The 26,238-nt window shown below is 41.2% G+C and overlaps 2 protein-coding genes across 8 annotated transcripts; both read left to right on the forward strand.

Moving 5' to 3' along the window:
• The first annotated feature begins 5,333 nt into the window (after positions 1 to 5,333).
• Positions 5,334 to 14,718, forward strand: LOC125713156 (F-box only protein 42-like). Of its 5 annotated transcripts, none has more exons than XM_048984090.1 (11): positions 5,336 to 5,493; positions 5,662 to 5,806; positions 7,362 to 7,622; positions 7,908 to 8,024; positions 8,182 to 8,316; positions 9,078 to 9,231; positions 9,317 to 9,427; positions 9,869 to 9,965; positions 10,091 to 10,147; positions 12,700 to 12,816; positions 12,926 to 14,718. In XM_048984090.1, exons 3-11 carry the CDS (start codon positions 7,367 to 7,369, stop codon positions 14,006 to 14,008), a joined length of 2,127 nt encoding a protein of 708 aa, XP_048840047.1. In that variant the 5' UTR covers positions 5,336 to 5,493; positions 5,662 to 5,806; positions 7,362 to 7,366; the 3' UTR covers positions 14,009 to 14,718. The 5 variants fall into 5 exon arrangements, with proteins under 5 accessions (XP_048840045.1, XP_048840049.1, XP_048840047.1 ...); XM_048984091.1 differs by having other exon boundaries at positions 5,337 to 5,474; XM_048984088.1 differs by lacking the exon at positions 5,662 to 5,806 and having other exon boundaries at positions 5,334 to 5,493.
• A 4,582-nt stretch (positions 14,719 to 19,300) lies between these two features.
• tmem82 (transmembrane protein 82) lies at positions 19,301 to 25,843 on the forward strand. 3 transcript variants are annotated; one of them, XM_048984598.1, is made up of 8 exons: positions 19,302 to 19,499; positions 19,650 to 19,733; positions 22,009 to 22,081; positions 22,475 to 22,658; positions 22,833 to 23,250; positions 23,914 to 24,098; positions 24,662 to 24,806; positions 25,431 to 25,569. In XM_048984598.1, the coding sequence occupies exons 2-7, from the start codon at positions 19,661 to 19,663 to the stop codon at positions 24,755 to 24,757; spliced, it is 1,029 nt and encodes a 342-aa protein (XP_048840555.1). In that variant the 5' UTR covers positions 19,302 to 19,499; positions 19,650 to 19,660; the 3' UTR covers positions 24,758 to 24,806; positions 25,431 to 25,569. The 3 variants fall into 3 exon arrangements, with proteins under 3 accessions (XP_048840553.1, XP_048840555.1, XP_048840554.1); XM_048984596.1 differs by lacking the exon at positions 24,662 to 24,806 and having other exon boundaries at positions 19,301 to 19,499; positions 25,431 to 25,843; XM_048984597.1 differs by having other exon boundaries at positions 24,662 to 25,843.
• Positions 25,844 to 26,238: the final 395 nt, after the last annotated feature.

Raw genomic sequence — 26,238 nt, forward strand, 5'->3', positions numbered from 1 at the left:
CGAATATGGAAGATTATAAGCACAAAAATTCAAATGGCAATTCATTTTGCAATTGTCAATTCAATATTCAACCAGAGCATGCATTTGTCATTTCAATATTTAATCTGTGCATGTAATTTGAAAATACATTTTGCAATCGGCAATTCAATGTGCAAAGTGCTTATGCAATCCTTAATTCATTTCATAATGTTTTGAATAAAAAATAGAATGACAATTCACTGAATTGCATTTCGTTTTGCCATGGGCTTTTTGCCTCTTTATTCAAATGGCAATTCATTTGGCAATTGTCAATTCAATATTCAATCAGAGCATGCATTTGTCATTTCAATATTTAATCTGTGCATGTAATTTGAAAATACATTTTGCAATCGGCAATTCAATGTGCAAAGTGCTTATGCAATCCTTAATTCATTTCATAATGTTTTGAATAAAAAATAGAATGACAATTCACTGAATTGCATTTCGTTTTGCCATGGGCTTTTTGCCTCTTTATTCAAATGGCAATTCATTTGGCAATTGTCAATTCAATATTCAATCAGAGCATGCATTTGTCATTTCAATATTTAATCTGTGCATGTAATTTGAAAATACATTTTGCAATCGGCAATTCAATGTGCAAAGTGCTTATGCAATCCTTAATTCATTTCATAATGTTTTGAATAAAAAATAGAATGACAATTCACTGAATTGCATTTCGTTTTGCCATGGGCTTTTTGCCTCTTTATTCAAATGGCAATGGCGTCCCCGGGAATTGCATTGCATGTTGGGGAGAAAACTCAATTTGCAATTCCCAACTGTCAGACCGCTCATCAAGGTGGACCTTCATTAACGACGTCACTTCCTTGTTTAGGGCCTCGCTACCATTCAACGGATTTGTTCGTTTAGTTAGAATGAGTAAACCCCCTTTATCTTCTTTATTATTTTTTTTAAATTTTTTTATTATTATTTATTATTTTTATTATTTGTAATAATTATAACTAGTTGCACTTTTCCTTATTTGATTGTAACATGCTGATTATATCATTGCAATAACATGCTTTTACCACAGGAGGTGTGATATATTGTTATGTAGACTTTTATAAGTAACTGTTTGTTTGAGTTTGTAATTGTTTTGCTCTAAATAAAGTTCTTTAAAACGTAAAAAAAAAAAAAGTTAGAATGAGTAATGGCGGCAGAAGAGCTTGCAGTAAATATTTCTGTCTTAGCAGATGACATGGAAATTAATCGGGTATCAGCAGTAGATGCGTTTGATAGGTTGTTTGTGTTGTCACAGAGGGTAGAGGAACTTACAATCTTAACTGGACTTGATACGAGAAGGGTGCAAACTAATGTAGCTCAGGCGTTACATCAAGTCACGCAGTTGGTTACCCTCTGTGACAACACAAACAACCTATCAAACGCATCTACTGCTGATACCCGATTAATTTCCATGTCATCTGCTAAGGCAGAAATATTTGCTGCAAGCTCTTCAGCCGCCATTACTCATTCTAACTAAACGAACAAATCAATGGTAGCGAGGCCCTAAACAAGGAAGTGACGTCGTTAATGAAGGTCCACCTTGATGAGCGATCTGACAGTTGGGAATTGCAAATTGAGTTTTCTCCCCAACATGCAATGCAATTCCCGGGGACGCCATTGCCATTTGAATAAAGAGGCAAAAAGCCCATGGCAAAACGAAATGCAATTCAGTGAATTGTCATTCTATTTTTTATTCAAAACATTATGAAATGAATTAAGGATTGCATAAGCACTTTGCACATTGAATTGCCGATTGCAAAATGTATTTTCAAATTACATGCACAGATTAAATATTGAAATGACAAATGCATGCTCTGATTGAATATTGAATTGACAATTGCCAAATGAATTGCCATTTGAATAAAGAGGCAAAAAGCCCATGGCAAAACGAAATGCAATTCAGTGAATTGTCATTCTATTTTTTATTCAAAACATTATGAAATGAATTAAGGATTGCATAAGCACTTTGCACATTGAATTGCCGATTGCAAAATGTATTTTCAAATTACATGCACAGATTAAATATTGAAATGACAAATGCATGCTCTGGTTGAATATTGAATTGACAATTGCAAAATGAATTGCCATTTGAATTTTTGTGCTTATAATCTTCCATACACGAAGGGTGTCCTCTCGCCTTGTGCCTATACTGACTGGGATGGGCAGTGCACATCAAGAAGATGTAAAATGAGAAGTGAGGAATAATGTGAAGTGCATTAAAGTGCCATGTTAGCGGTTAAGGGTCTTCGTTTAGCATTCAGGCAGCCTAATGATAGAGACTTATTCCGAGTCTCTGCATTTTGGCCATCAGACTGCATTTTCACCTCCGAGACCGCAGCAGAGAGAAAAGGCCGTTGTTGTGGTGGATTGAATTATTTTTCTTAGCTTTATTTTATTGTGCCTGTAGCGCCTCCTGTAGGTCAGTTGGGAGTAGACACCTGAACGATCCGCCCTGTGTAGACGCTGATCTGGGCCTTAGTGCAGCTCCTAGACTAGGTGATCATGTTGCCAGTCCCAGGGAGCTGGGGGCTAAGGACCTTGCTCGAAGACCTGCAGATGTGCCGAGTATACATGGAGCCTCTCATGTGCAGTAGTACACCTTGTACAGGATCTTTCATCCAGAATGTTTTACATTTGCAGAAAGCCAAGCTTTGCCTTCAACCCACAGGTTTATTTGGATCAGGTATTACTCTGCATGGTCATACAACATCCAGGGAGTGTTTGGCCGTTTATGGTGCAAACTCTGTTCCCTCATGGCGTTCCCATATTCTAAAATAACTATGCCCCAAAGCACAATGCTAAATGAATTTAACTGTGTTCATAGGATAAAGTCAGACTCTTTCCCTGCCCTCCCCAGTCCCCAGATATAAAGAATGTGAGCACCTTTTCCTTTTGCCGAATGGTCTAATATCCCACTCAAAACTTAACAGCATTCCAAGAACAATTGGAACTCTGGGAAAAAAGGGTTGACCTACTCCTTATTAAGCCCTTCGTATTAGGATATTGTTAGGTGTTTCTACTAGGACCTAAAAGCCTAAAATAAATGTATTAAATATGATCATTTAAGCATGTCCTATTTTTATGCTGGTATAAATTGTTCAGGGGTGGCATGGTGGTACAGTGGTTAGCACTGTTGCCTCACACCTCTGGGACCCGGGTTCGAGTCTCCGCCTGAGTCACATGTATGTGGAGTTTGCATGTTCTCCCCATGTCGTCATAGGGTTTCCTCCGGGTACTCCGGTTTCCCCCCACAGTCCAAAAACGTGCTGATTGGAGTTACTAAATTGCCCATAGGTGTGCGTGTGTGAGTGAATGATGTGTGAGTGTACCCTGCGATGGGCTGGCCCCCCATCCTGGGTTGTTCCCTGCCTCGTGCCCATTGCTTCTGGGATAGGCGGTTTGGAAAATGGATGGATGGATAAATTGTACATCCAATAGAAACTATTCATCGATGTTTTAAGTTCCTTGAAACTTTGAAAGCGTGCAACAATTTGGATCGTTTAAAAAATTTCCATATTGCTTATTATTTTTTGTCAGAGAGTAGCAGCATATCCATGTTTTTGATCTTGTTTGGTATTGTAACACTGTATAATAGAATTATATTAATTTAATGCCATTTCTGGGGGTGGCACAGGTGTTCTGTGAGGTCTTCACACATCCAGAGATATGGGCTTTTGTTGCACCTTAGCTCTTGTCAGTATATGGCCTATTTTTTCCTCTACATGCGTCTCATTTGTTGAAAGAAATGCTGCTCTGTTGAACAGATGTCTTTAATAAATTGCCCTCACTGTACAATGTTCTGCAAAATCCTTGTGATGCACTGGAATGCCTTCCAGGGCAGTGTTTCCCAAACAAATCCTATGGGACCCCCAGACAGCCCACATTTTTGCTCCCTCCCAGCTCTGTATCAGACAGTCCATATTTTGCTACCTTCTGGGAGCTGGGAGGGATCAAAAATGTGCACTGTCTGGGGGTACCCAAGAACTGGATTGGACAATATTTGTTTTAGGGTTTACTCTGCCTTTTTTCTGGGATAAGCTTGAGGATCACCAATACACTACAATGATCTCTGAAGTGTTTCAGGGAATATATTTGAAAGAACTATTAGTTGGAACATGCAGTTCAGTTATTGGCTATGTTTAGCTGCTGATGTAATAAATACTAGATAGCATATAAATACTGATACTGTGCCACGCCTCAGTATGATCTACAGTAATATGATCACAAGAGTCATTGCACTTTAAATAATTTACCCTATTTTCTTATAACTTTTTATCTTTACTTTTATATACTCTTTATATATTTCTGTATTTTTATGTTCTTAATTTACATTTTTGTGTATGTATTTGGGGGGCGGCATGGTGGTGCAGTGGTTAGCACTGTTGCCTCACACCTCTGGGACCCAGGTTCGAGTCTCCGCCTGAGTCACATGTGTGTGGAGTTTGTATGTTCTCCCCATGTCGTCGTGGGGTTTCCAGTCCAAAAACATGCTGAGGCTAATTGGACTTACTAAATCGCCCGTAGGTGTGCATGTGAGAGTGAATGGTGTGTGAGTGTGCCCTGCGATGGGCTGGCCCCCCATCGTGGGTTGTTCCCTGCCTCGTGCCCATTGCTTCCGGGATAGGCTCCGGACCCCCTGCAACCCAGTAGGATAAGTGGGTTGGAAAATGGATGGATGTATTTGATTGTATTTATATTTGGTTATCCTTCTACCCTGTATTAATACACAGTCTGCAGTAGCATGACTTTATTTCACTGCTGGTGTACCACTATATTGATGCATGTGACAAATAAAAATCTTGAAACTTGAGTCAGTGAATCTTTCCATCTAGGAATAGCTTTGTATAACTTCTGTGAGATGAGAGAACAGCACTGCTATTGGCTGAATTAATTTATCCAGAAGATGGCTTGGTGCTAGGCTCTATTGGGTCTGGCATTGCAAGTGGCTCACATAGCGGTCTATAATGACCTGCTTAAGTGGGTCTGAAATCTTTTTTTAATCAATTGCAATATACATTAACCTAGATGAGAAACTCTGATATTTATTAAAACGCATTTAGTTTATGTTATGTATAAACAAATTATGAAAAAAGAGGGGAAAGCGCTTTATGTCATTGGCAGAAATTCAACGAATAAATTTAAAGTGACAATAATTAATCACTATATGACAAAGGGTGAATGTATATTTTTGCGTATTTTGTTCACTACTGTCTTTTAATATTTTATTTAAAAAATTGTTAGACATCAGTTAACCATAGAAAATCCAACTGAACTTGCGGTAGAGTTTTCATCAAAGATAGACCACATCGGGCTCGCTCCCAAACATTTTCCTCGCTTCGTCCCTCTGTACGTGCGCGCTCCCGTGGCCGACCCGGAATGGTGATGTTGCCGACGAGGAAGATGGCGTCCGTGTGGATACTAATGAGCGCTTGCTAGCACTGAGAAAGTGATTCTAGGTGAAATACGGCAAGATGGGTAAATGTTATTAAATGCGGACATAACAGTTTGAGGCCAGGGGAAAATTACGGGAAAGTGGGTGGTTCGCGTAATTGCAGTTATTTACACCCGCCCTATCTCATTTCCTAGACATACAGTGAGATCTAGCTAGCAACTTAGCTTTCCTATCTTGTCTAAACTGCCCAGCCGCTTCAATTATTGGGATTCGGGGTGGTGCCGGGGCCAGAGAACCGACATATACGAAGTTCCTTGGTTCGGTGCCAAAGGTGGACGCCGTTGGCAAGTTGCGGGAGGCCGGGAGAGCAGAGAAGAGCTCTGGGAGATAGGCGAGGTGAGAGGGAGAGAGATTTCAGCTGGGATGAGGAGGGACTCGTAGCTGGGTACCGCTCTAGGTGGATCCCAGTGCTAACTGACTAGAAATTTAATTTCACTGACTGACTTGCATTTTGCACGTATCGCTGGATCCTCTGGGTCTCCCGAGGTTTTACGTTTTGTGCTGAATTTCCTTGGATAACTGCCGCTGTAATATATGTGATGCTCACATTCGTAACTTGCTTTGGTAGCCTGACTGGGAGAATTAGCTAGCATAGCTAACAGTTAGCGCTACACCCATGGCCGTTGGGCTGTGATGTGTTACACCAGCTGTTTTACAGGCGTTGTTTTCCAAACGCATTTAGACCTTGGTAGCCTTGCCTGCCTTACATGACCTATGTTAGGCACCGTAATATATGGTTAAAACTTGTTGCCAGGCAGCTACATAACTAGCTGGCTGGCTAACTACCCATTGTTCTCTGTCTCAACGTTTGCAATTGGTCACACTATTTCACGTTTTCTTCGTGTTTTGCTGCTTGTATTTTGTCTTTCTAAAAACGCAATTAAGAAAGTATATGGAACGTTATAACTTTACACAGAAATAAGACGGTTGTTACTGAGTGTTCCTTAACCTAGCTGTCCTGCAGCTAAGTCATGTGCCTTAACATTTAGACTATAGTAACGATAATTAAAAAAAAAAAAAACATTACGTCTTCCACGAATTAAATTGCGCTGAGTAGATTAACATACACCAATTGCTTAATGTTTAAGGATGTTTTTTATAATATGTATTTCAACAAATGGGCGTTGGATGACACTCCCACGAGAACTAAAACATTTTTTGAAAGAAGAAAAAAAACGGCCGTGGAACATGGAACATATTTGGAAAATCGTGTAATGTATTATCATTGTGGATTGAAGGAGGATATAGATGAATAATACAGCTGGAAAAACACAGGAAAGCTTAATCATACCTTGTTAAACGTTACGTTTCATTTGAGCACAAAATTTGTGTTGGGGCTCTAAACACAACTCAAATTTAATGTTTATTCCTAGTGTCATATTTCTGCACATAAATTTCGTATTGATTTCTTATGTTAAAAATAGTAGCTGTCAAGCGTTATGTGATACCATGTTCTGTTTTTTTTTTTTCAATGTTTCCCATGTGGAGAGTAATTCTTGTGTAGGTTTTTTAAGTATTTTAAAATAAGGGAGCCTTGTCTTTACTGACTTTTGAATGCAAATGCAAGCCTAAATATTAATATTGTTTGTGTGTGTTCCTTCTCAGTCCAGTCATCTGCAAGGCTTGATAGTTACCCTATTCATCCACAGTCCTGCATCTCTTTCAGTGCCTGTTACAGTGCCAAGCATTATTTAGGCTTATCGGTACAATTTACTTTCCATTTTTCCTTTTAATGGTGTTCACCAACTGAGAGTTCATGCCGGGGGGGCTCATTAAACACTCGCGTACTGGTGCAAACCCCTTTCCCAGTTAAAGTTGTAGAAGGCTGTTTTCTGTGTTCATTTAAAAAAATCTTTTCTGTATGCTTTCCACTTCCTTGCTCCTCACACAGCCAGCATGTCCCGTGTTTCGGACAGTGAAGATGAAGGCTTGGTTGCTATGGACACAGAGGAGGTTGGGGTAGAATTAGGGCGGGTCACTGCAGAGAAGCGAGAGACGAAGCCCAATAACAGAAAAAAGGAGGGAGTATGTGAGAGGACGATGGGACAGCTACCAGAAGAGGTGCTGGAGTATATCCTGTCCTTCCTCTCTCCATATCAGGAGCACAAGACTGCTGCTCTTGTGTGTAAACAGTGGTATCGCCTGATTAAAGGTACATCTACTCGGATGCAGGTTAGCCCTGCCATGGTTAGTTGCGTAACCAAATGTTTTAATCACCACCATTCAGCACCTATCTCCGGAAATCTCATTATGTGAAATGTCATTAGCACTGTTCAAGTGTTATGGAAGTGTGTTGTATACCACATAAAGCACAATTATTATATATTAGTACATATTGGTGTGACCTTTTTTAGAGCATCAACAACGTGCTGCTATATACGAAAACAAGTTCCTGGGCTTCTGTCTCTCACGTGCTTCCTTAACTTCTCTCTTTCAGGTGTGGCGCATCAGTGTTACCATGGTTTCTTGAGAGCTGTGCAGGAGGGTAACATTCAGTGGGAAAGCCGAACGTATCCCTACCCCGGCACCCCCATAACGCAACGATTCTCACATAGTCAGTAACTGGCTTCCCCCCCACCCCCATGTTTTATAGGCTTATTGGTGTATTTGTATTTATTTCCCTTTCATGTTGTAGTGGTGTGTGATGTTTGCACTTTTCTGAACTTATTAGATTTCTTGAGGAAAATGAGCTTGTATGTGTTGTATTGTAGGTGCGTGTTATTACGACCTAAACCAGTCGATGTATGTGTTTGGGGGCTGTACCCAGAGCAGCTGCAACGCAGCTTTCAATGATCTTTGGAGGCTCGACCTTAACAGCAAGGAGTGGATCCGCCCTTTGGCCTCAGGTATGGTTCCTAATGTAGTTCTTTTCAGAATGGTGAGATGGTGCTTTTGTGGCTTTATGGCAGTTTCCATTAGCATACAGGGACCGAGCCACACCTGACCTGTATGGCAAAGAAAGCCTAGTTACAGCGCGGTTCCAGTTTGCTTCGTTTTTCCGTCTGCAGAAGGGCCTGCTCGTTTACGGTGTGGCCAGCTTGGAGAGAGACAGTGACAGAAAACCAAAGAGATGCTTATTTACTTTATTCACATGGTGTATATCATGATTTACCATATGCTAACTTCCGGTAGCATGTCTATATGCAGCTTTATATTAGCATGAAGTGATAAAAGAATTAGCGTTATCTGGCAAAAATTTGCATTACGGATCCATTTGGTTCAGCCTTCCAATAGTACTAGGTTAGAAATTTACAAGTTCCAAGTTATCAGTAATGCATAAATACATCATGATGTGTAATTCTGCTAATAATGAACAGCATATAGAATACTCCCCTTTTCCGTTTGCATAATCCCTGCATATTGATGCAGATCACTGGTTCGTTCTTGTTCCTGTATATTTGGCCCAATCACATGGTGGTCACGCGACCAGCCTGGTTTAGGCACGCTACAGGGCTGTGTCCGCACGGGTACGGCTCGTATACTTTACAATGGAAATCCATCAGTTTGTGGTACAGGTTGGGTACAGCTCGGTTCCTAGTAGCAGTGGAAAAGCACCATTGTTTTGCTTGTCACTACAATAGCAGGTCCCTCCCTTTGGCTTTTTTAGGTTCTTACCCTTCACCAAAGGCAGGAGCGACTCTGGTTGTATTCCGTGACATTCTGGTTCTTTTTGGGGGTTGGACTCGCCCCAGTCCATATCCCCTACACCAGCCAGAGAGGTTTTTTGATGAGATCCATACCTATTCCCCATCCAAGAACTGGTAAGGAAGCATTCATCCTGCTTTCCCATCCCTTTGGAATAATATCTCCACCACTCCAGCAAACTCTTTGCTTCTACCCTCCCAGGTGGAATTGTATAGTGACGACCCATGGACCACCACCAATGGCTGGCCATTCAACCTCTGTAATTGGTAGCAGAATGGTGGTGTTTGGTGGCTCTCTTGGAGCACGGCAGATGTATGTAATGACTTGCATAGGGGCTGAGTATGGGAAATATACAGAATTCAAAAATGCATTATTTTCAAAACAGGTTTGAAACCATAGCCTGCACTTTGCACTGCAAGAAGTGTGATTTGATATATTATTGTAACATTGCAGTTTTAAATCTCACCTGGAATTGTGCTTAAAATCAGTTAAGTTTCTCACCAATCGGATGTATTATCCTGTGTTCTGTTTTAATGGGGTATATGCTGTATTAGGCTTAACCTGTTGGCTATCTTGTGTCAGCTTTCTTGCTTTTCTAGGAACAGCAGATAAACTATAATATATTGCTTATTCTGGCATAGCTAAGGACCCGTTAATTGTTTCTGGCAAATGTATATGCAGTATAAAACATTAGACAAAGCAGAATCTCCTCAATTACTGCCCACTTCAGTCTTGTGTGCTTTCTTTTGGTAGGAGCAATGATGTTTGGGTTCTTGATTTAGAGCACTGGTCTTGGTCCAAACCATCTATTTCTGGCCCTACACCCCACCCTCGAGGAGGGCAGTCACAGGTATGGACTGAGTGGATTTAAGATACTAATGTTAAGAGGTTTAAATGTAATTTTTCTCTTACTCTCCTCTTTTCCCTTCACATTTCAGCTCTTTAATGGTCAATGCCTTACACTCTTTTTTTCAGATTGTGATTGATGACAAGACGCTCTTAATATTGGGGGGCTGCGGAGGTCCCAATGCTGTAAGTATTAACTGAATGTGGCCACTCAACCAGTTCAGCAGTTATGGTGGAATCTTATTTTACCAATGACTGTGCCTTAGAATTTGTAGTAGTCACTGACTGGAGATATGCACCCTGAAAAAACCCTGAAGCAGGTAAAATATATTTTTTTTCTTTTTTTGGAGGGAGGACTTTTCACAGGATTATGTTTAGATTAGGGCTGTCAGAGTTAAGGTAGATTATAATTTCTTTGCATTAATTTTGATACCCTAGTGGGAGAATATTATGAACAAAGGTTTTCAATGGAGACCTGTAATGTTCCGTCCTGGTTATAAATGTGGGACATTCAGTCGTGAAGTTGCGCAGAATCCATGAATTCACAGCTTAAATTAAAACATTGTTAGTGTCTCATGGGGAAGTTTTTGCTGAAGAATGGTGAATAAACATTGATAGCTAGTAATTTTCATGTAAAAAAAAAAAAAAAAAGTTGCCTAAAAGGTCAGAGAATAGAAATATCACCATTTGTAATATTTGTCTTATTTAATTGAAGGCCTTAGTAACTGCGAGGAGCCTAATTTTTTAGTGCGGTTTCAGTGGTTATCTGGTCAGGCTTTGGTTTTTAGAGTCAATGTCAAATAAGTGTTAGGGTTAGAGTTTTTTTTGTTGTTGTTAAACATTTACCTTCTATTTTGAAATCAGTGTCATTAACTCTGTCTCTTGGTGGACATAGTGGAGTGAAAACCTTGAAACTTCATTTGAAACAATACATTTCACTTGAAACAATACATTTCTATTCTGACTGCAGATTATAAAGCCTTTTTTGGACGATATTGAATAGGGATGTAACATAATGTATATAATTGTAATGTTAATGTATGTTAAAGCTGTTAAGGGATATTAGAGTGTACTTGCATGCTGCTTATGAATGCTTATGAGTGCACTGAATATTCTATAAATGCATAATGAATGCATTATGAAGGTGTACTTAATATTAAGTGTTACCAAATAAACTAAGGCTTGCATATGCAGCTTTTTAGCATGATTTGGCCTTTTTAATAATCTTCGCTCTGGCAGTGGTGAATTGAGCTCCCTGTGGTGCCGGTGGACATACTGAAGCATGTTCATTGTGCTTTTTGTGTATGTTATCAGTCTTTTACAATGTTTGCACGCAATTTTTGTCTTGTCTGTGTGTTTCTCGCCGTTTTCGTTTGTGATTACCGGAAAGCTAAAATGCTGCCACACCGGCAATTTAAGATCGGGGGGCGTGTCCTCAATTTCAAATTTGCTCACCGTCTCGTGTTCAGTCAAAACCAAAAACAACGTACAACGTTGACGTGAATACGCAGTGACATCTGACGTGGAACTGATGTCGTGTAATATTACACCAGTTTTTCTGTTAAAGTACCGTGAAGCACTCCTAAATTAGCGATTCATTTTCCACATAAGCCGGTTTAAATCGTCATACATTTACATCGATTTTTAACCGATTCATGATTCTCGTTACATGCCATGTCTGTTGGAAATGGTGAACACAATAACTCTAAAATATTTGATGGATTTTTTCTGACTTCCCAGGAGCATTGTTTAGGTAATGACAGGCACACATCTGGTGAACCTGATTACATTTAGAGAAGATGCACAAAGTTGGACTTTTAAAGATTTTTTTTTTTGGAAAGGGGGGTGAGAATGTGTAGGGAGGTTAGAGATTGTAAAGGTTGTGGGGGGTATGGGTGGAGTTGGGATTAGATGGGGTCGGGGGGGACATATTGTCATTCCAACAGCAGCTTGTTAATTTTGCATTTTTTTTGGATCGTTTTAGCTTGGATACTATGAATCAATCTGCTATTTATTCTGTGTGCCGTTGAATAACTTTTGTCAACCCAAAATGGTTGCTTTGCCACCAAAGTTCAGGAACCTAGTTCCTGGTTCTGAGTTCCTGGGCTGTCTCAACTGGGAGCTTTTGTAGCTTATTGTCACTTCCCACCATGCAACAGGATCTGTAACCTTTATACTAAATAAGCACAGGAGGCACAAACTTCACACATAATGTGAAAGTACATTGCCATGCCAAAACAGTGGAGGATGAACATATCATTTTGTTATTTATGTTTTCATTATTGGGGGGTAGCGATTTCGATCAAAACAGTCTTTTAACTATACGTGACATGCTTACAATGTACTATTAAATCTGGCCAGCAAAGCTGTCCTTCATTTTCCACAGAAAAATGTTTTATTCCACTGTTAAGCACTGGCAAGTTTCACCTCCATCACTGGAGTTTACGGGACAAAAGTATATCAGTTATTGATCAAATTCTCTGTTGCAGAAATATGGTGATGCTAGCAGAAAGGTATTCATTAATGTATGAAATGTAACCGAGGCACAAAAATGATTCCATCTCATCCAATTTTTGCTCCACTCCTGTCTCTTTTCCCTGCACTTCTGTGCAATTTCCAAGTTTGTGCCGGTGCTTGTGCTCCCTGTTTTTAAGAAATCTTGAAAAGCCTTCTAAACAGATATGATGTTACACATTCCCTTTGTCTGTCATAACCCCTCCCTGCCTGTGGTATTCCAGCTGTTGAAGGATGCCTGGCTGCTGCATATGGGTGCCCCCCCATGGTCCTGGCAGCAGCTGCGGGTGGAGAACGAAGAGTTCGGTGCCCCAGAACTGTGGTGCCATCCCGCCTGCAGGGTATGTAGGTGGGGCCATCCCTAACCATATTCTGGGGCTTCATGTCTCTCTTCCTCTAGAGCTTTCGGAGCAGATCAGCTGGCTTAAATGTGCTTCTCTTTCTCTTCAGGTGGGTCAGTGTGTGGTGGTCTTCTCCCAAGCTCCGTCTGGTCGTGCCCCTCTCAGTCCCAGCCTGAACTCTCGCCCCTCCCCTATTAGTGCTACACCTCCAGCCTTGATCCCTGAGCCACCCTCTTTGCGCTCTCAGTCCCCTGTACGAGGTGGGGCCACAGGCGTGGTCCTAGGTGCTCCTGAAGAGGCCCCCTGTGTGAATGGTCGCTGGGGAACACTGAGGCCCCGCCCATCACCCAGACCCGGTGCCCGGGAGGGAAGTCCTTCATCTTCCCAGCAGCAGTCGCCTTCACAGGGCCCTGATAGCCCTCCTTTACCACCACTGCCACCCTTGCTTAATGGGTCCTCCCCTTCCCCCCGCACAAGCCCCGCCCAGGCTACCTCCCCCCCCTCCCGTCCACACGCCCCAGGTGCTTCTGAGCAGGGCTGGGATTCCCCTACCTCGTTTATTACTGCCTCACCCTCTGCTGTGGATCATGCGAGCTCCAATGGCCTCTGCACCCCGCCTGGCTCACCCCAAACCCCTACAGGGGCAGTGTCTCCTGGGGCACTTCGTCGAGGACTGGAAGCAGTCAAAGCACTCTCTGCATCACTGTCATCATCATCATCATCATCATCATCATCTTCAACCTCGCAGTCCCACGTTGGAGGAGGAGGAGCTGGTGGAGGGACATCTGGCCCTTCGTCATCCTCGTCTAGCCCACCAAATCTTGGCCAGGCTGCTGGAGTAGACGGACACTCCATCCCTCCAATTGCACGCCGTCTTGGTCACCACCCACCCCAAAGCCTAAATGTGGGTAAGCCCCTCTATCAGTCCCTCAACTGCAAACCCATGCAGATGTATGTGCTGGATGTGTCCCGGGCCAAGGAGAGCTGCATCGTTTCCTGGAAAGTGTTTGGGAGTGGAGCTGGAAGTGCCGGGCCAGTGGGAGCTGTGGTGGGCCCACCGGAGACCAGCCTCCACACTGTGGTCCAAGGCAGAGGCGAGTTAATCATCTTTGGGGGCCTCATGGACAAGAAGCAGAATGTGAAGTACTACCCCAAAACCAACGCCTTGTACTTTGTACGCGCCAAAAGATAATGAGCTAGAGCAGAGGTAGCGCCAGCAAAGGAGACCTCGCTGAACTGTACAGAGCTATACCTGCAGTGTGGTTGTGGTCTTTTAAGATGGATATCGGGGATAAGGATAAAACATGGATGCTTTTCCAGCTCAGCCTTCCCCTGCCTTCAGCCTTCTATAGGTCGTGTTTAGGCTTTTATTCAATAAAAACTGCAGAGCTGTCAGCGCAGTAGAAATCACTCATGGCTCTAAGATTGTAGTTATAACAAAGAGAAATGGTTCCCTCCAGCATCTCCACAACTGGGAAGAATGAATGACAGAGGGGGCCCGAGCATGTCCGTCCTCATCCCTATCTCTCTTGAAGAGAGGAACAGAGTTGCTTATCTCCTCTATCGTGGAACACAAGCAAAGGTTCTTTGTTTGAAGCAGTGGTGGGAAAATTACTTCCGCAGTTTTTTTTTTTTATTATTATTTTTTTTTTTAACTTTCCAACTTTCAAAGTGCTTTGTTTACAAGTGTGTGTGTGTGTGTGTGTGTGTGTATATGTAACAGGAAGAGGCTTTTAGGATCAGTATTTGGATCCATGCTTAGGGATTTTTGGCCTCTTTAAAATAAAGCATAATGAAAGATGAGTGACTGATGAATCTTTTACTGTCCGCAAGCTGTTTATGTAAAACTAAACTGGATGAATGTGTCCTTAAAATAAAATGGAGAATTTGAGCTTGAAGTGACATGATGTAGATGCGTGCTTAAGTCCTGTATCGCCTATTGAAAATTAGCTGGGATTTACTAGAAACTGATGAAAGCTTTACGAAAGCAAATTACACACTGCAGTGCAGAAATATTCAATATTTGATATATGAATTACTTTGTCACAGTATGAAATGGAATTTGGTTTCTTTTTGAAACCCATATGCCAAATAGTGGTTAACAGTGAGTTAAAAATATAGCAAAATATTTGTTGAATATTAGATGGTTTTATCCAGAGTGGTGCAGTTTTTGTCGTTCAGCAGCTACATGCAGCTTGAATGCTTCTATGAAGTAGCTCCAGGTACTTTAAATGCTGTTTGGTCCTGAAATGGCTTCAGCTTTTATTGTGCAGTCTACACTGCCCCAGTGCATTCCAGCCCTAAATTTTTTCTTCATTGACAGTTAAATGCACTTAATTGCACTGGGTGTCACTATGGCTAAACTAGGTAATTTTTGCTTGAAGCAGCAGTACTGTGAAAAAAAGTCTTGGGCAAAGCAGATGTTCACTGATCTTTATATTGGTGTAAAACTAGCCTGTGTCAGCCTAGTCAATCAAAAACCTCTCATAAAGTCACCCCAGTCTTTGCAGCAGTCATTCTAATACACCCATGTATTTGATTGAGTTGGCTACTAGCACATCTAATATGGCTAATAATACTCCATTGGCTTTTAAAACAGTTGGATGGACTGATTGATTGATTTATTGATTAACTGAACTTATGATGAAATTTAACATGGAACGGCTGAGGTGCCCCTGAGGAGAGGTTTGGGGACTGAAGCGGTGGTCATCCAGCCATCCAACTAGGTATCAGTAACAACTTAACAGAAGAAATTCCTGTTAGTTTTTATTGTGTTACTTTTAATTTGCATATGTTCTAATGCTGTGTTTTTAATTCTGAGAAAATATACACTTACAGTCCAGATAAATGGCTTTAAACATTTACTTCCTAACACTTTTGCGCCGTACTGTACAATTACAGTTACTCCCTAAGATTTAGTCCTGCCAGATTTTGGGCATAAGTCTACATTTTTACTACTGCTGAATTTGGGCCGTAATATTCTGTTCTGATATCAGTTTGGCATATATATACCTGGGAAGCAGAGACAGGTGAGCAGGTAAGAGAGCAAAACTGAGCAGTGGCTCTATAGTGTGCAACATGTGTCCCCATCTGCTTGGCTTGTTAAAAACAGTCTGAACACTCACCCAATATTAACCTTTTATCATACACATGCCTATATTTGATGTTGGTTTAAAATGGTTTATAAACTCATGACCAAATCTGATTATAATCCCAAATCATAAACAGAGTATGAAATGATGTAGAAGGAGCTTCGGAGGGTGGTGGGTGTGCCGTTGCTGTTCAGAATTACTGAAGTCATGGAGGCGAATCCTGCGTGGAAGAGGAGTCGGCATGGCTGAGTTTGGTAGCTAAACATATTTGGAACATGGTCGGCTGTAAGAAAACCAAGATGCACCTTCTCAGTCAGAATTGGCTGCTCATCTATAGTATTTTCCTTATGCTGCTGTTATTGTAGCAGCTGAAGTTTTGAAAAACACTACAAGCAATAGTTTGGAATATGAATGGATGTTTCCACGGACCGTTATCCGGGTGCAGGATCATAACAAAGACCCTGAGCCTGTTCTAGTGTATGAGGCAGTGGCCTAAGCACTAAGGCAAATTTCAGGACACCATTCTAGCTAAAACAAATAGGTTTGCATTGTGGTGGGGGGGGGGTGGAATTAGCTAAAAGAGTGTGATTCTGATAAAGGAGCAATAAGAAAGAAAGAAAAGTCACACCTTTATATACAATTAAATGTGATGAATTTCCCCATTGGGATCAATAAAAATGTATTTTTTTGTACTAGGGTAACAGCCTTACTACAGTACGGAACAGTCTGATATGCTGATGAAGTGTTTCTGCATCTTTTTAGTATTTCAGTTTTATTCTGCATTCTTTTAGCCACAGAACTGAGGCATTTTTCACCATTTTGTATTTTGAAGACTCGAGGACGGTGTGTGCTGTGTAATTATAAATTGCTTATACTGTACGAGTATATACACCAATGAATCAAATCATTATGACCATCCCGACGTGAAGCGAATGACGTTGACTATCTTGTAAAAACGAAGTTAGGATAACATTCAGTATTCATAGGTAAAATGCTGAATACGGAAGAAATGACCACAGGTGAAGATGTTTGGCAAGGGCCAAATCATTATGGCCTGAGGTGTGGGTCAGAACATCCCTGAAATGGCAAGACTTGTGGGGTGCTGACGGTCAGCTATGGTGAGTACCTGCTGAGAGCAGTCTGAGGAGGGGAAAGCCGTGATCCTCTGACAGGGCGTATATTCAATACAAGATGTGAATGAAGGCTGTCCCATCTGGTACAAACCAACGGAAGGGCACTAATGGCAGAAATATTTTGATGATGATCATGGCACTCTCTATATGGGGCTATGTAGCTGTGGATCGGACTTGCTCCAATGCGTCCCACTCACCACGTACCAAACCGTCCACATGATGCGACACAAGCTAGGATTCATCGGACCAGGCGAACTTCATTCATTACTGTAAGATCCAGTTCTGATGCTTGGACAGCCATTATAGGCTCTTTTAACAGGGATCAGTATGGGCAATCTGCCTTGCCTGCTAGCAGTATCAAAGCTAAAGACTAAATTAACAGATGATCGGCCGTTTTTCATAGTGCAGAAAGAGGAATTTCATTGGCTCATTCACCACTTAAGAGAGGTTTCAAAGTACTGGCCAATAACATTTATAATTCATTATTAAATCTGTGTGGCAGATAAATCTTTAGTTTTCCACAGAAAACTAACAAAAAGATGCACCGCCATTCTGCTAATCTTCAGATCCGTTCGCAAGTCGGAGGTCAGCTAGTTCTCTCTGTCGGAGATGTTGCTTAGAAAACCCATCATTAGGCCTGAGGTCACTGAAGTAGTCAAAAACCTCTTTGGTAATAAGGCTCCGAGGGTTGGTGAGATTCACCCTGAAAGTTCCCGATGTTGTTAGGCTGTCTTGGATGACACGTCTCTTCAGCATTGCATGGAGGTTGGGTATAGTGCCTTTGGCCTGGCAGATTGGTGTAGCGGTCCCAATCTTTAACAAGAGAATGTAAGCCATTCTGCTTCCTTTGTTGAATGGACTGGGGCTGGGGCTGGGCACTGCCTTCTATGTCCTGGGAGCTGGATGCTGGGCGCTGTATTTTATATAAATATTTATTGGGGCAATGAAGGTGTGTGTGTGTGTATATATATATATATACACACACAGCTTTGGAAAACAATTATGAGACCATGCTATATTTAAAAAAAAAAATCTGCATTTTAAAATCTTGGTTTAATCCTGTTTCTGCTGGCTGAAGCTACACTGTGCGACAGGCTGATTCCAGGCTCAGGGTTTCTGAGACAGCAGTACACAAGAACAAGGTGAAGCCAGAGATCCCAGGAACAGCCAGAAAGCCAGGCAGAGGCTGGAGGTGACTTTCTAACGGCAGACATGACCGTCAACTTATCTGACAGTTTCTCATGAATCGGATGACATCAACTGACCTTCAAATGGAATGAGAAACATTAAGTGCAGGTGTGAAGTGCACTGTTAGGATGGTTCGTATCAGGCTCCTAGAAGCAGGACTGAAGTCCCATAAAGCAAGGAAGAATTCCTTCATTAATGAGAAACAGAACAGTCAGGTTGGCGTTTGCAAAAATGTATATTATTCAGAGATGCACACACATAAATTGTGCTTTGGTCTCTTAATTTTTTTCCAGAACTTTCTGAAATCTCCTCTATAAAATAGTTCCTGTAGGGTATGGGATCCAGTTACCCCAAAACAGGTGCAAACTGTAATACTACATTAGACACACAGGACACAGTCATTTTTATTCATTTTTTTTTTTTAATATTTATTGGGAAAAAATTGGGTTTTTTCAAATAACTTCTAGGTTATGGGATGTAATGACCTCAAACCAGGTGCATTTGAAATACTTGCTTTAACTAGTGTTTTCAGTTGCCCCGCACTCACTCGTACACAGTCCCATCGCCTTGTTTTAACGGCTTCTGAATCATCCGCGAGCGATCATCTGCAGGCGGTGGGGTTTAACTAGCCGTCTTCTGAAAGCTTATGCCGGCTCTCGTGAGTGGAATTGCGGCTGCTGAATCTGAAGTGTTTGGATCCAAATATTTGCCCAATGTCTAGTCTAAAACTGATTTCACCACAGTAAGGTCCTGCTGTCTTTCACACTTGACGTTTTCTGTTTCTGACATCTACTATCTGAAAATTATAAAAAGATATGCGCCATAGTATAATATTTGTAAACTTCTGACAGTGAGTACGTTGTACACTCTCAACACTCAGAAGTGCCATGTTTTGCTGGACTTTGAAACATATGGCAGCATATAAAGTGCGATGAAAGATAAATATATATAAATTACTTTTGTCTTCTTCGATCCTATTTTTTATAATTTTATATTTGTTATGTTAATCCAGTATTTATAAACATGGGTAATTAAAGCGATTGTTCTAAGCTACCAAAGGTAACCCCGCCCTCAGGAGACCTTTGAAACGTTAGTAACAGAGTAAAATTAGCCTTGATAAGAAGGCATAGGCCTAGTATGACTAAGATATTCAATCCCGCCAGTTCGATATCCAAGCTGCATCATCTACAAAATAAGGATATATCATATGTAGAGGTAGCCTACGTCGCAGCGTGTTGGCTGCTTAAATGCTTTATATAGGCGTATCCTGGTAAGTTGTGATTCATTACACTTTATTTTCACGTATCGTAAAAAATATCTTATCACTATGACATTTGATATTATGTGGTTTGGTGTGCTCAAGATCGACGGATTAAGTATCACAATATATAAACTTTACAACGCGTTTCATCTTTCACAGCCAACTGCGCAATGCTATTCTCTTTGTGGTGGTTCCCCGCGTGGTTGACTTTCGAAACTACCCCTTTGGACAGCCTTCTACAAGGTGGGTTACTTCTGCTTTATAGCGCAATCGAACGTCGGTGAATTTTACATTGTGCAAAGAATTTTTTATCACCATACACTGTAAAAAATATACCTCCTTCCAAATGGAAATTCTTAACTGACTTGATTGCAGTAGCACTTTTAGGTTTGCCCAACATTTATATGAATAATTGTAGTATCACATGTAAATTAGAAGGAAATGCTGCACTTTTGGACTGACAAATAAATTCCTATTGCTCCGACTAAAATTAACTAATACAGCCAAAACGAGTTAATGAATGTAATATTAAATACACAATTATGTTAACAGCATGTGTAATTGTCATACATGAACAACTATATTAAACAGGTAACAAAACTGATCAAATGATAAACTTGTTATTCTGCTAATTAGCCTATTTGTTTTTGGTAAACTCAAAAGAAATAGTAAATTCGGTAGTCTTTTTTTAACAAAAAAATAAAGCATTCTGGTGAAAGAAATTTTTTCTTTCTTTAAAGCATGCTTATTTCCTTAAAACGTTGTTCCTTCATTAATAGATCGCAAATATATGGATAAAATTTCAAAAAAGAAATTGGCAAATTGGCATATTACTGAAAAAAAAAGATTTGACTCACTTGTAGGTGTTACATAAATATATTATGTCAATATAATATAAATACATTTGCGCGCAACATCAGCATGAATGAAATTAACACTGTACGAATGAAATTAACACTGCATGGTGTTTGTATTGCTCCACATCTATCAGCATTAAATTTAACACCCGTCGTGGGAAAAAATCTGACCAATATGGACCTATTTTTGTATCATGTGAAAAAAATCTGACCAATATGGACCAATATTTTTCTATCAAAAATGTTAGCTTTGCTTTGATTGTTCTTGATGGTTAGGGACCTGTGTTCTTGTGAGCTGAGCAAATATTGTTCTTAGCTCTTACCTTACTTGTACTATATTGGCTTTGAGTCACTGAAATGATGCAAGTTACCATAGTGCTGTAAGAGATATTGTAATGGGGGGCCATATTTGGTGATGCAAGGCCTCTTTGATTACCAGTCTTCGCCTTGCATCATGGGTAATATGTTCAGAACGGTGTTAGGAGAGCAGTGATGCCCTTTGCTGTGCAGCTCCTGGAACTGGCCACTCCCTTGTCAACTAATAATGCTGAAAGTATATTCGTATAGCATGACGTGGTACTGAATTCTATATATCATTGTTTTTTTAAGCCACTCTGATGGTATTGAATAGGGCAGAAGCCTAAAACCCTATTTATAGTAAAATGCTGTGACTTCTGCCACAGCAGGTAGTCTTGGCAGGCTCTGCCCTGGCGTGCTGCTTGAGATTCTTTTATCTTCTTAGTGGGGTCTGGTGTGGGGCTCTTTGGATGGGCTGCTAAGGTATTCCTGTGGGGAGGTGCCCAGCAAGTGGGCAAAAAAGACAGGATTCAATCGCTTTTCCTAAAACTGGGCACAATCTGTGCCAGTTTATAGCCCTGTCCCATAAGAACACCACCATTTGATACCAATCCCTGATGAGCTCTACCAACTGGAAATTAATCCGTCACAATTCCTTTGAAGAAACATCCATAAGGACTACAGCAGCATTAAAGGCAAGGAACCAATTGTCATTCACCAATAAAAGGTGATTTAGGACCCTGATGCACTAACTAGCAATAAAAAGTGACAAAGACTGTGGGACACCATCCTCCATTGCGGTGGGTTTATAAATATTTTTAAAAGATTTCTTTCACCAGAATACTTTGTTTTTTGTAAAAAAAAAAAAAGGAAAAAGGGTACTTATTATATTATTCCTTTTGAGTTTACCCAAACTAAATTGGCTAATTGGCTGAAGTTTATCATGTGCTCAGTTTAGCTGTTTGTCCAATATAGTTTTATGTATGACGGTTTTGACTTAACAGTCTTACTCACATTATATTCATAAGCTATTCTTGGCTATATTAGTTCGTTTTAATTCAGGCCAATTTGATTTTGTCAGCCCAAAAGTACAGCATTGTAGTGATTACTACAGTTAAAATGTGCGCCATAATAATGTGCGCAAATTCAAAAATGCTTTTGCAACCAGTTACTTAAGATTCTTTTAATTGGAAGGAGGAAATATTTTTTACAGTGTATGACAATGATGGACACTTCTCAATACCTCTTAGCTGTAAAACAGTTTTAGTTTATATAACATTTCGGGGGAACACTTTATGTAGGCTAGGGAGGTGCTGAAAGAATTACAAATGAATAATGTAGCCATTTTTCTGTGCGTTTTTCAGGGCTGGTGGGCGCTTATGGCATATCGATACTCGGCTGTTTCTTGAGAACCCACCTTTTCCTCAAAACCCTAAGGTGACATTTGATTGGCTCTCTGTTTCAAAAACAGAATTTACCAACTTCACGGATTTAAGATGCTCATTCAGCTTATTCACATTTGCGTTACTTTGTTTTCTATTTATACTACTGATTGTCTGCTGTACTGAAAATGAATTTCTATCATTATTCATTTAGGAGTCTTAGAAGCCATTTAGTTATCATTACTCTAATATCATATTGTATGTGTGCTGTAGATCATTTCAGCTTATTAAATTACATACAACCATCAATGCATAATGTGCTATGGATTCTTGTGTGTAGAAGAGATGAAAATGTGCATCAACACACATTAGCAGTGATTTTAAAGGGTTTGTTTTTAGCGCAATTAAACTGATTATCAACATGTAACCCTCTTGATATGTGAATTAGTGGAGATGAAAGGAACAGTAAGGAGAGACAGAGTCCCTGGAGTGGTGCCAAAGGCAGGCTAAGTGGAACTCTGCAGTTCTGGTTCTGCGTCGGTGTCCTGTCTCTGGTGGGTTCTCGTGTTGCCTCCCTGGTGGTTTTGGAGTTTATCCTCAGAGCAGCTTTGGCTCGAGTGACAGTTCGACCGGTAAGTACCTTTTAGAGCAACGAGACTGACATGTCTAGTTTCCTTTACATGCTGATCCATTTATTCTACAAATACCAATCACTGATAAGTGACAGACTACCCACTAGCTAAAATCTGTGTTCCGTAACCAACAGATGACGTTTTTAGCACACTGACCTATTCTTTTCCCACCAGGACCTGTGGTCCAGTAGCACTGCACAGTTCCTCACTCAGTGCCAGTTCTCTCTGGGCTGTGCTCTGACCAGCAGTCTCCACTTTCTCCAGGAGGGGGCACCACACTGCTCACTGAACCTCTTCCTTGCAGCAGGCCTCAGTTGGCTCCTGGCCAGCTTGAGTAGCCGCATCTGGCTCCATGTGGTTCCACTGTATCAACTGCACAGCTCCCAGCGCTACTGCGGCCTGTGCATTGGACTTCTCACCTCAGGACACGCCATTCTGCCCCTCTTATCTCGAGGGGTCATGCTGACCTTTGTCACTGCTGCCTTTGCTGGCCTGTCAATTGTCAGTCGCGATTTCCTGTCTTCTGCAGATGCACTGAGATTCTGGAGCCCACTAACCATCTGCTACACACTGCTGGTGGTCTATATGCATGGTGAGAAAGGGGACGGCAGGCGCTTAGCCAGACATTGTACAATGGGGTGCCAGTCCAGAGCCAAGGATTTTACTGGGGAGGCAATGGGGTAATATTTTGCCAGCTGGTGTTGGGGGGCAGGGTAGTATATGTGTCCATCTCTATACACTGCTAACTTGGGTTGAGGGGGGGGGGTTCCCCTTAGCTCTTTGCAAGATATTATAATCCCTTGTTTTTGGACGAGTTTTATATATTGCATTCTGAGCCTTAGATAGCTGAAGTGCAAGACATGAATTGTGTGATGTCATAGAAGGTTAATGGTCTTGATAAATAAAATCTCTTTAATAGCCCTCAGGAGTTTGCATGTTCTCCCCATGTCATCGTGGGGTTTCATCCAGGTACTCCGGTTTCCCCCCACAGTCCAAAAACATGCTGAGGCTGATTGGAGTTACTAAATTGCCTGTAGGAGTGCATGTGTGAGTGAATGGTGTGTGAGTGTGCCCTGCGATGGGCTGGCCCCCCATCCTGGGTTGTTCCCTGCCTCGTGCCCATTGCTTCCGGGATAGGCTCCGGACCCCCCGCGACCCAGTAGGATAAGCGGTTTGGAAAATGGATGGACGGATGGATAATAGCCCTGAGAATATGAAAAAATGATTGCCTTTCATCCAACTTCTCGCATGGCAGATGAGCAGCGCCGGCACACGGGACCTCAGGCCCTGCTCCAGGCTGTGGGGGTACGGTTGGGGGGGCTGCTGGTGCTGATGCTGACTGTGGGCCGCTGGGTCGATGTGCTCCACATCCTGCTCTGCTTCCTGGGTGAGGCTGGCTGCTTGCTCCCCAGCCGAGATCTGCTGGATGCTGCATTGCAGGTCAGCCGGTCGTCCCGTGCCGATATCTCTGTACCGGTCTGCTTTTTCTTTTTTATGTCGCTCTTCATTGGCCTTTCCCTCTTAGTCTGTAACCTGCATTAAGCTTTCACAGATTAGTCACCACTACCTCGAAATCTGCATAGCCATGACTCTCTCCTGGTCTGCAGCTGCCTCTCTGGTCATGAACGTATTTGGTTACTCCTGTCTATGTTGTATTGTCTGGCTTTGGAATATGTCTCGAATTAAAACCATTCCTAATTATATTCATGTCAAAAAGATACTAATATACCATTGGAAGTACATCAATGAAAACATTATTATAGACCAGAGATCACACAAGGTAGGATTAAAAATAGTTTTTATTATAAGCAGGGGTTGAATTCCACTTCCCTGTAAATGGTCGCACATTTTTTGTTGTGAATAAAGAAAGAAGGGAAGGGAAAAGGGATCCTTTTGTGTGTATGACCATGCATCTGTCTGCTCTCTTAGAGGGTTTGGAAGGTCTGTCTGCTTTAAGGACGAGTGCTGTGGCATTAAAACCCAACTTACGCATCTTTCTGCAGGAGACAGGAAGGGAAGGGGAACCACACAGAAGGACTGGGAGGCCAGGGAGACTACAGGAAGCAGTCCTTACACCTCGCAAAGATAAAGATCTGTAGCTGCTCAAAGCTCAATGCAAATGAACATTTCCCAGACAATATAGATTTGGTAATCCCCGGCATGGCATGTCAGCCATTAGCAAGGGCGCTATTGTATTACTGTTTTAGAATGTGCTGAAAGACACTGGGAAATCAGTAAAAGAAGGGTGAGCGGAGAGATTAGAATAGATGTAGTCTGATGTACAGTGCAGGGATGAATTGGAACGAGGGGTTATTGTACAGAAGCATGGAAACCTGAGTGTTGGTTTGTGCTGAACAGGACCCAAGATGCCCTTTAGTTTTGTATATTTTTTGATATACTCATTGTTCCATCTTTCAACTGCTTATCTTGATCGGGGCCAAAAATAACAATAAAAAAATAACAAAAGGGCACATTACAAATCAGGCAGAAGTATTTTACATACTATACATGTATACCAAAGGTGTATATGTCCATGTAACATATCTGCCTTTGTTTACTATCATATCAGAAAAAAACGTTTAGTGGACAAAATGTAGATTGACCTTTGGCACAGTAATGCAAACAAAAAGTCCACTATTTAAAATTTCTGTCTAAAGATATTCAATTCATGTGTGAACTGGAAGAATATTTGTTTTACTGCATGTGTTTCATTTTCAATGGATCAGCTGTGGAGTCTACATTTATGGTGTTTTTGTATACTTTGTATTCAAGCATGAAGACCTGCCATACAAACACACTGCAGAACTTCAGAAGAGAAAGGCACCTGGAGATGTGAGGATGCTATCAGAGATGCTTTTGGGGAAGAGCCGGGAGTTTGATTAGACATGTCAATAGATCACAAAGGAAATGCGATTTCAGATGTCCCGTGTTTGCTGATATGTAAACCCTCTGTAGCATACTTTTAACGGCTCTTACGTGCAAAATTGTTTACTTTGTGATATGGCACAGAATCACTAAACGTTGTAGCCACAATAATAAAGGAATATGTTTTCTCGTACTTCAATAAGTATAAAATGTTTTCTCATTGGTTCAAGGAGTGCTGTATGTTAGCCTTATATGACATGCAGTTCTTTCTGTGAAACATCGCATGAACACAATCTGCTATTAAAGTCTGGTCAAAGGGATTAGTTTTCTGGTATCTTTTCATCAGAAGCTAGGGAACAAAAGTCAATCATTGTACATTCAAAAACGAGCAGCTTAGTTGTGTAAATAAAGCAATTATGAAGTGTTACAGATATTGAGTGTTAAATGTGCTATAACAAAGGGTTAGTATCCATTTTCCTCAAATATCAGCCTTGACGAGCACCCTACAATACTTTTAGGGACGCCAGGTGAATCACATGATAGTTATACTGACATTCTGGGCTGTGACCTTCAGTGGAACAGTATGCAATGATATCAGGATACCTTTGGATGGAAAACTAAATTTGTGGTATCGCCCATCGCTATTCCATATACCTTTTCAAAACTTTGTCTCCATTTTGATTGGGTCTAGTAATGTCAATGCACGCATCCAATA

This window comes from Brienomyrus brachyistius, chromosome 18 (assembly GCF_023856365.1).
Source record: "Brienomyrus brachyistius isolate T26 chromosome 18, BBRACH_0.4, whole genome shotgun sequence".
Lineage (NCBI taxonomy): Eukaryota > Metazoa > Chordata > Actinopteri > Osteoglossiformes > Mormyridae > Brienomyrus > Brienomyrus brachyistius.

Excerpts from the sequence above, each read along its gene's own strand:
- LOC125713156 (XM_048984088.1), top strand. Across the intron at positions 9,232-9,316 it reads TATTCCCCATCCAAGAACTG|GTGGAATTGTATAGTGACGA; the intron begins GTAAGGAAGCAT and ends CTACCCTCCCAG. Across the intron at positions 12,817-12,925 it reads GGTGCCATCCCGCCTGCAGG|GTGGGTCAGTGTGTGGTGGT; the intron begins GTATGTAGGTGG and ends CTTTCTCTTCAG.
- tmem82 (XM_048984596.1), top strand. The coding sequence starts at position 19,661 with ATGCTATTCTCTTTGTGGTGGTTCCCCGCGTGGTTGACTTTCGAAACT. Across the intron at positions 22,082-22,474 it reads CTTTTCCTCAAAACCCTAAG|TGGAGATGAAAGGAACAGTA; the intron begins GTGACATTTGAT and ends TATGTGAATTAG. Across the intron at positions 23,251-23,913 it reads GCTGGTGGTCTATATGCATG|ATGAGCAGCGCCGGCACACG; the intron begins GTGAGAAAGGGG and ends CTCGCATGGCAG.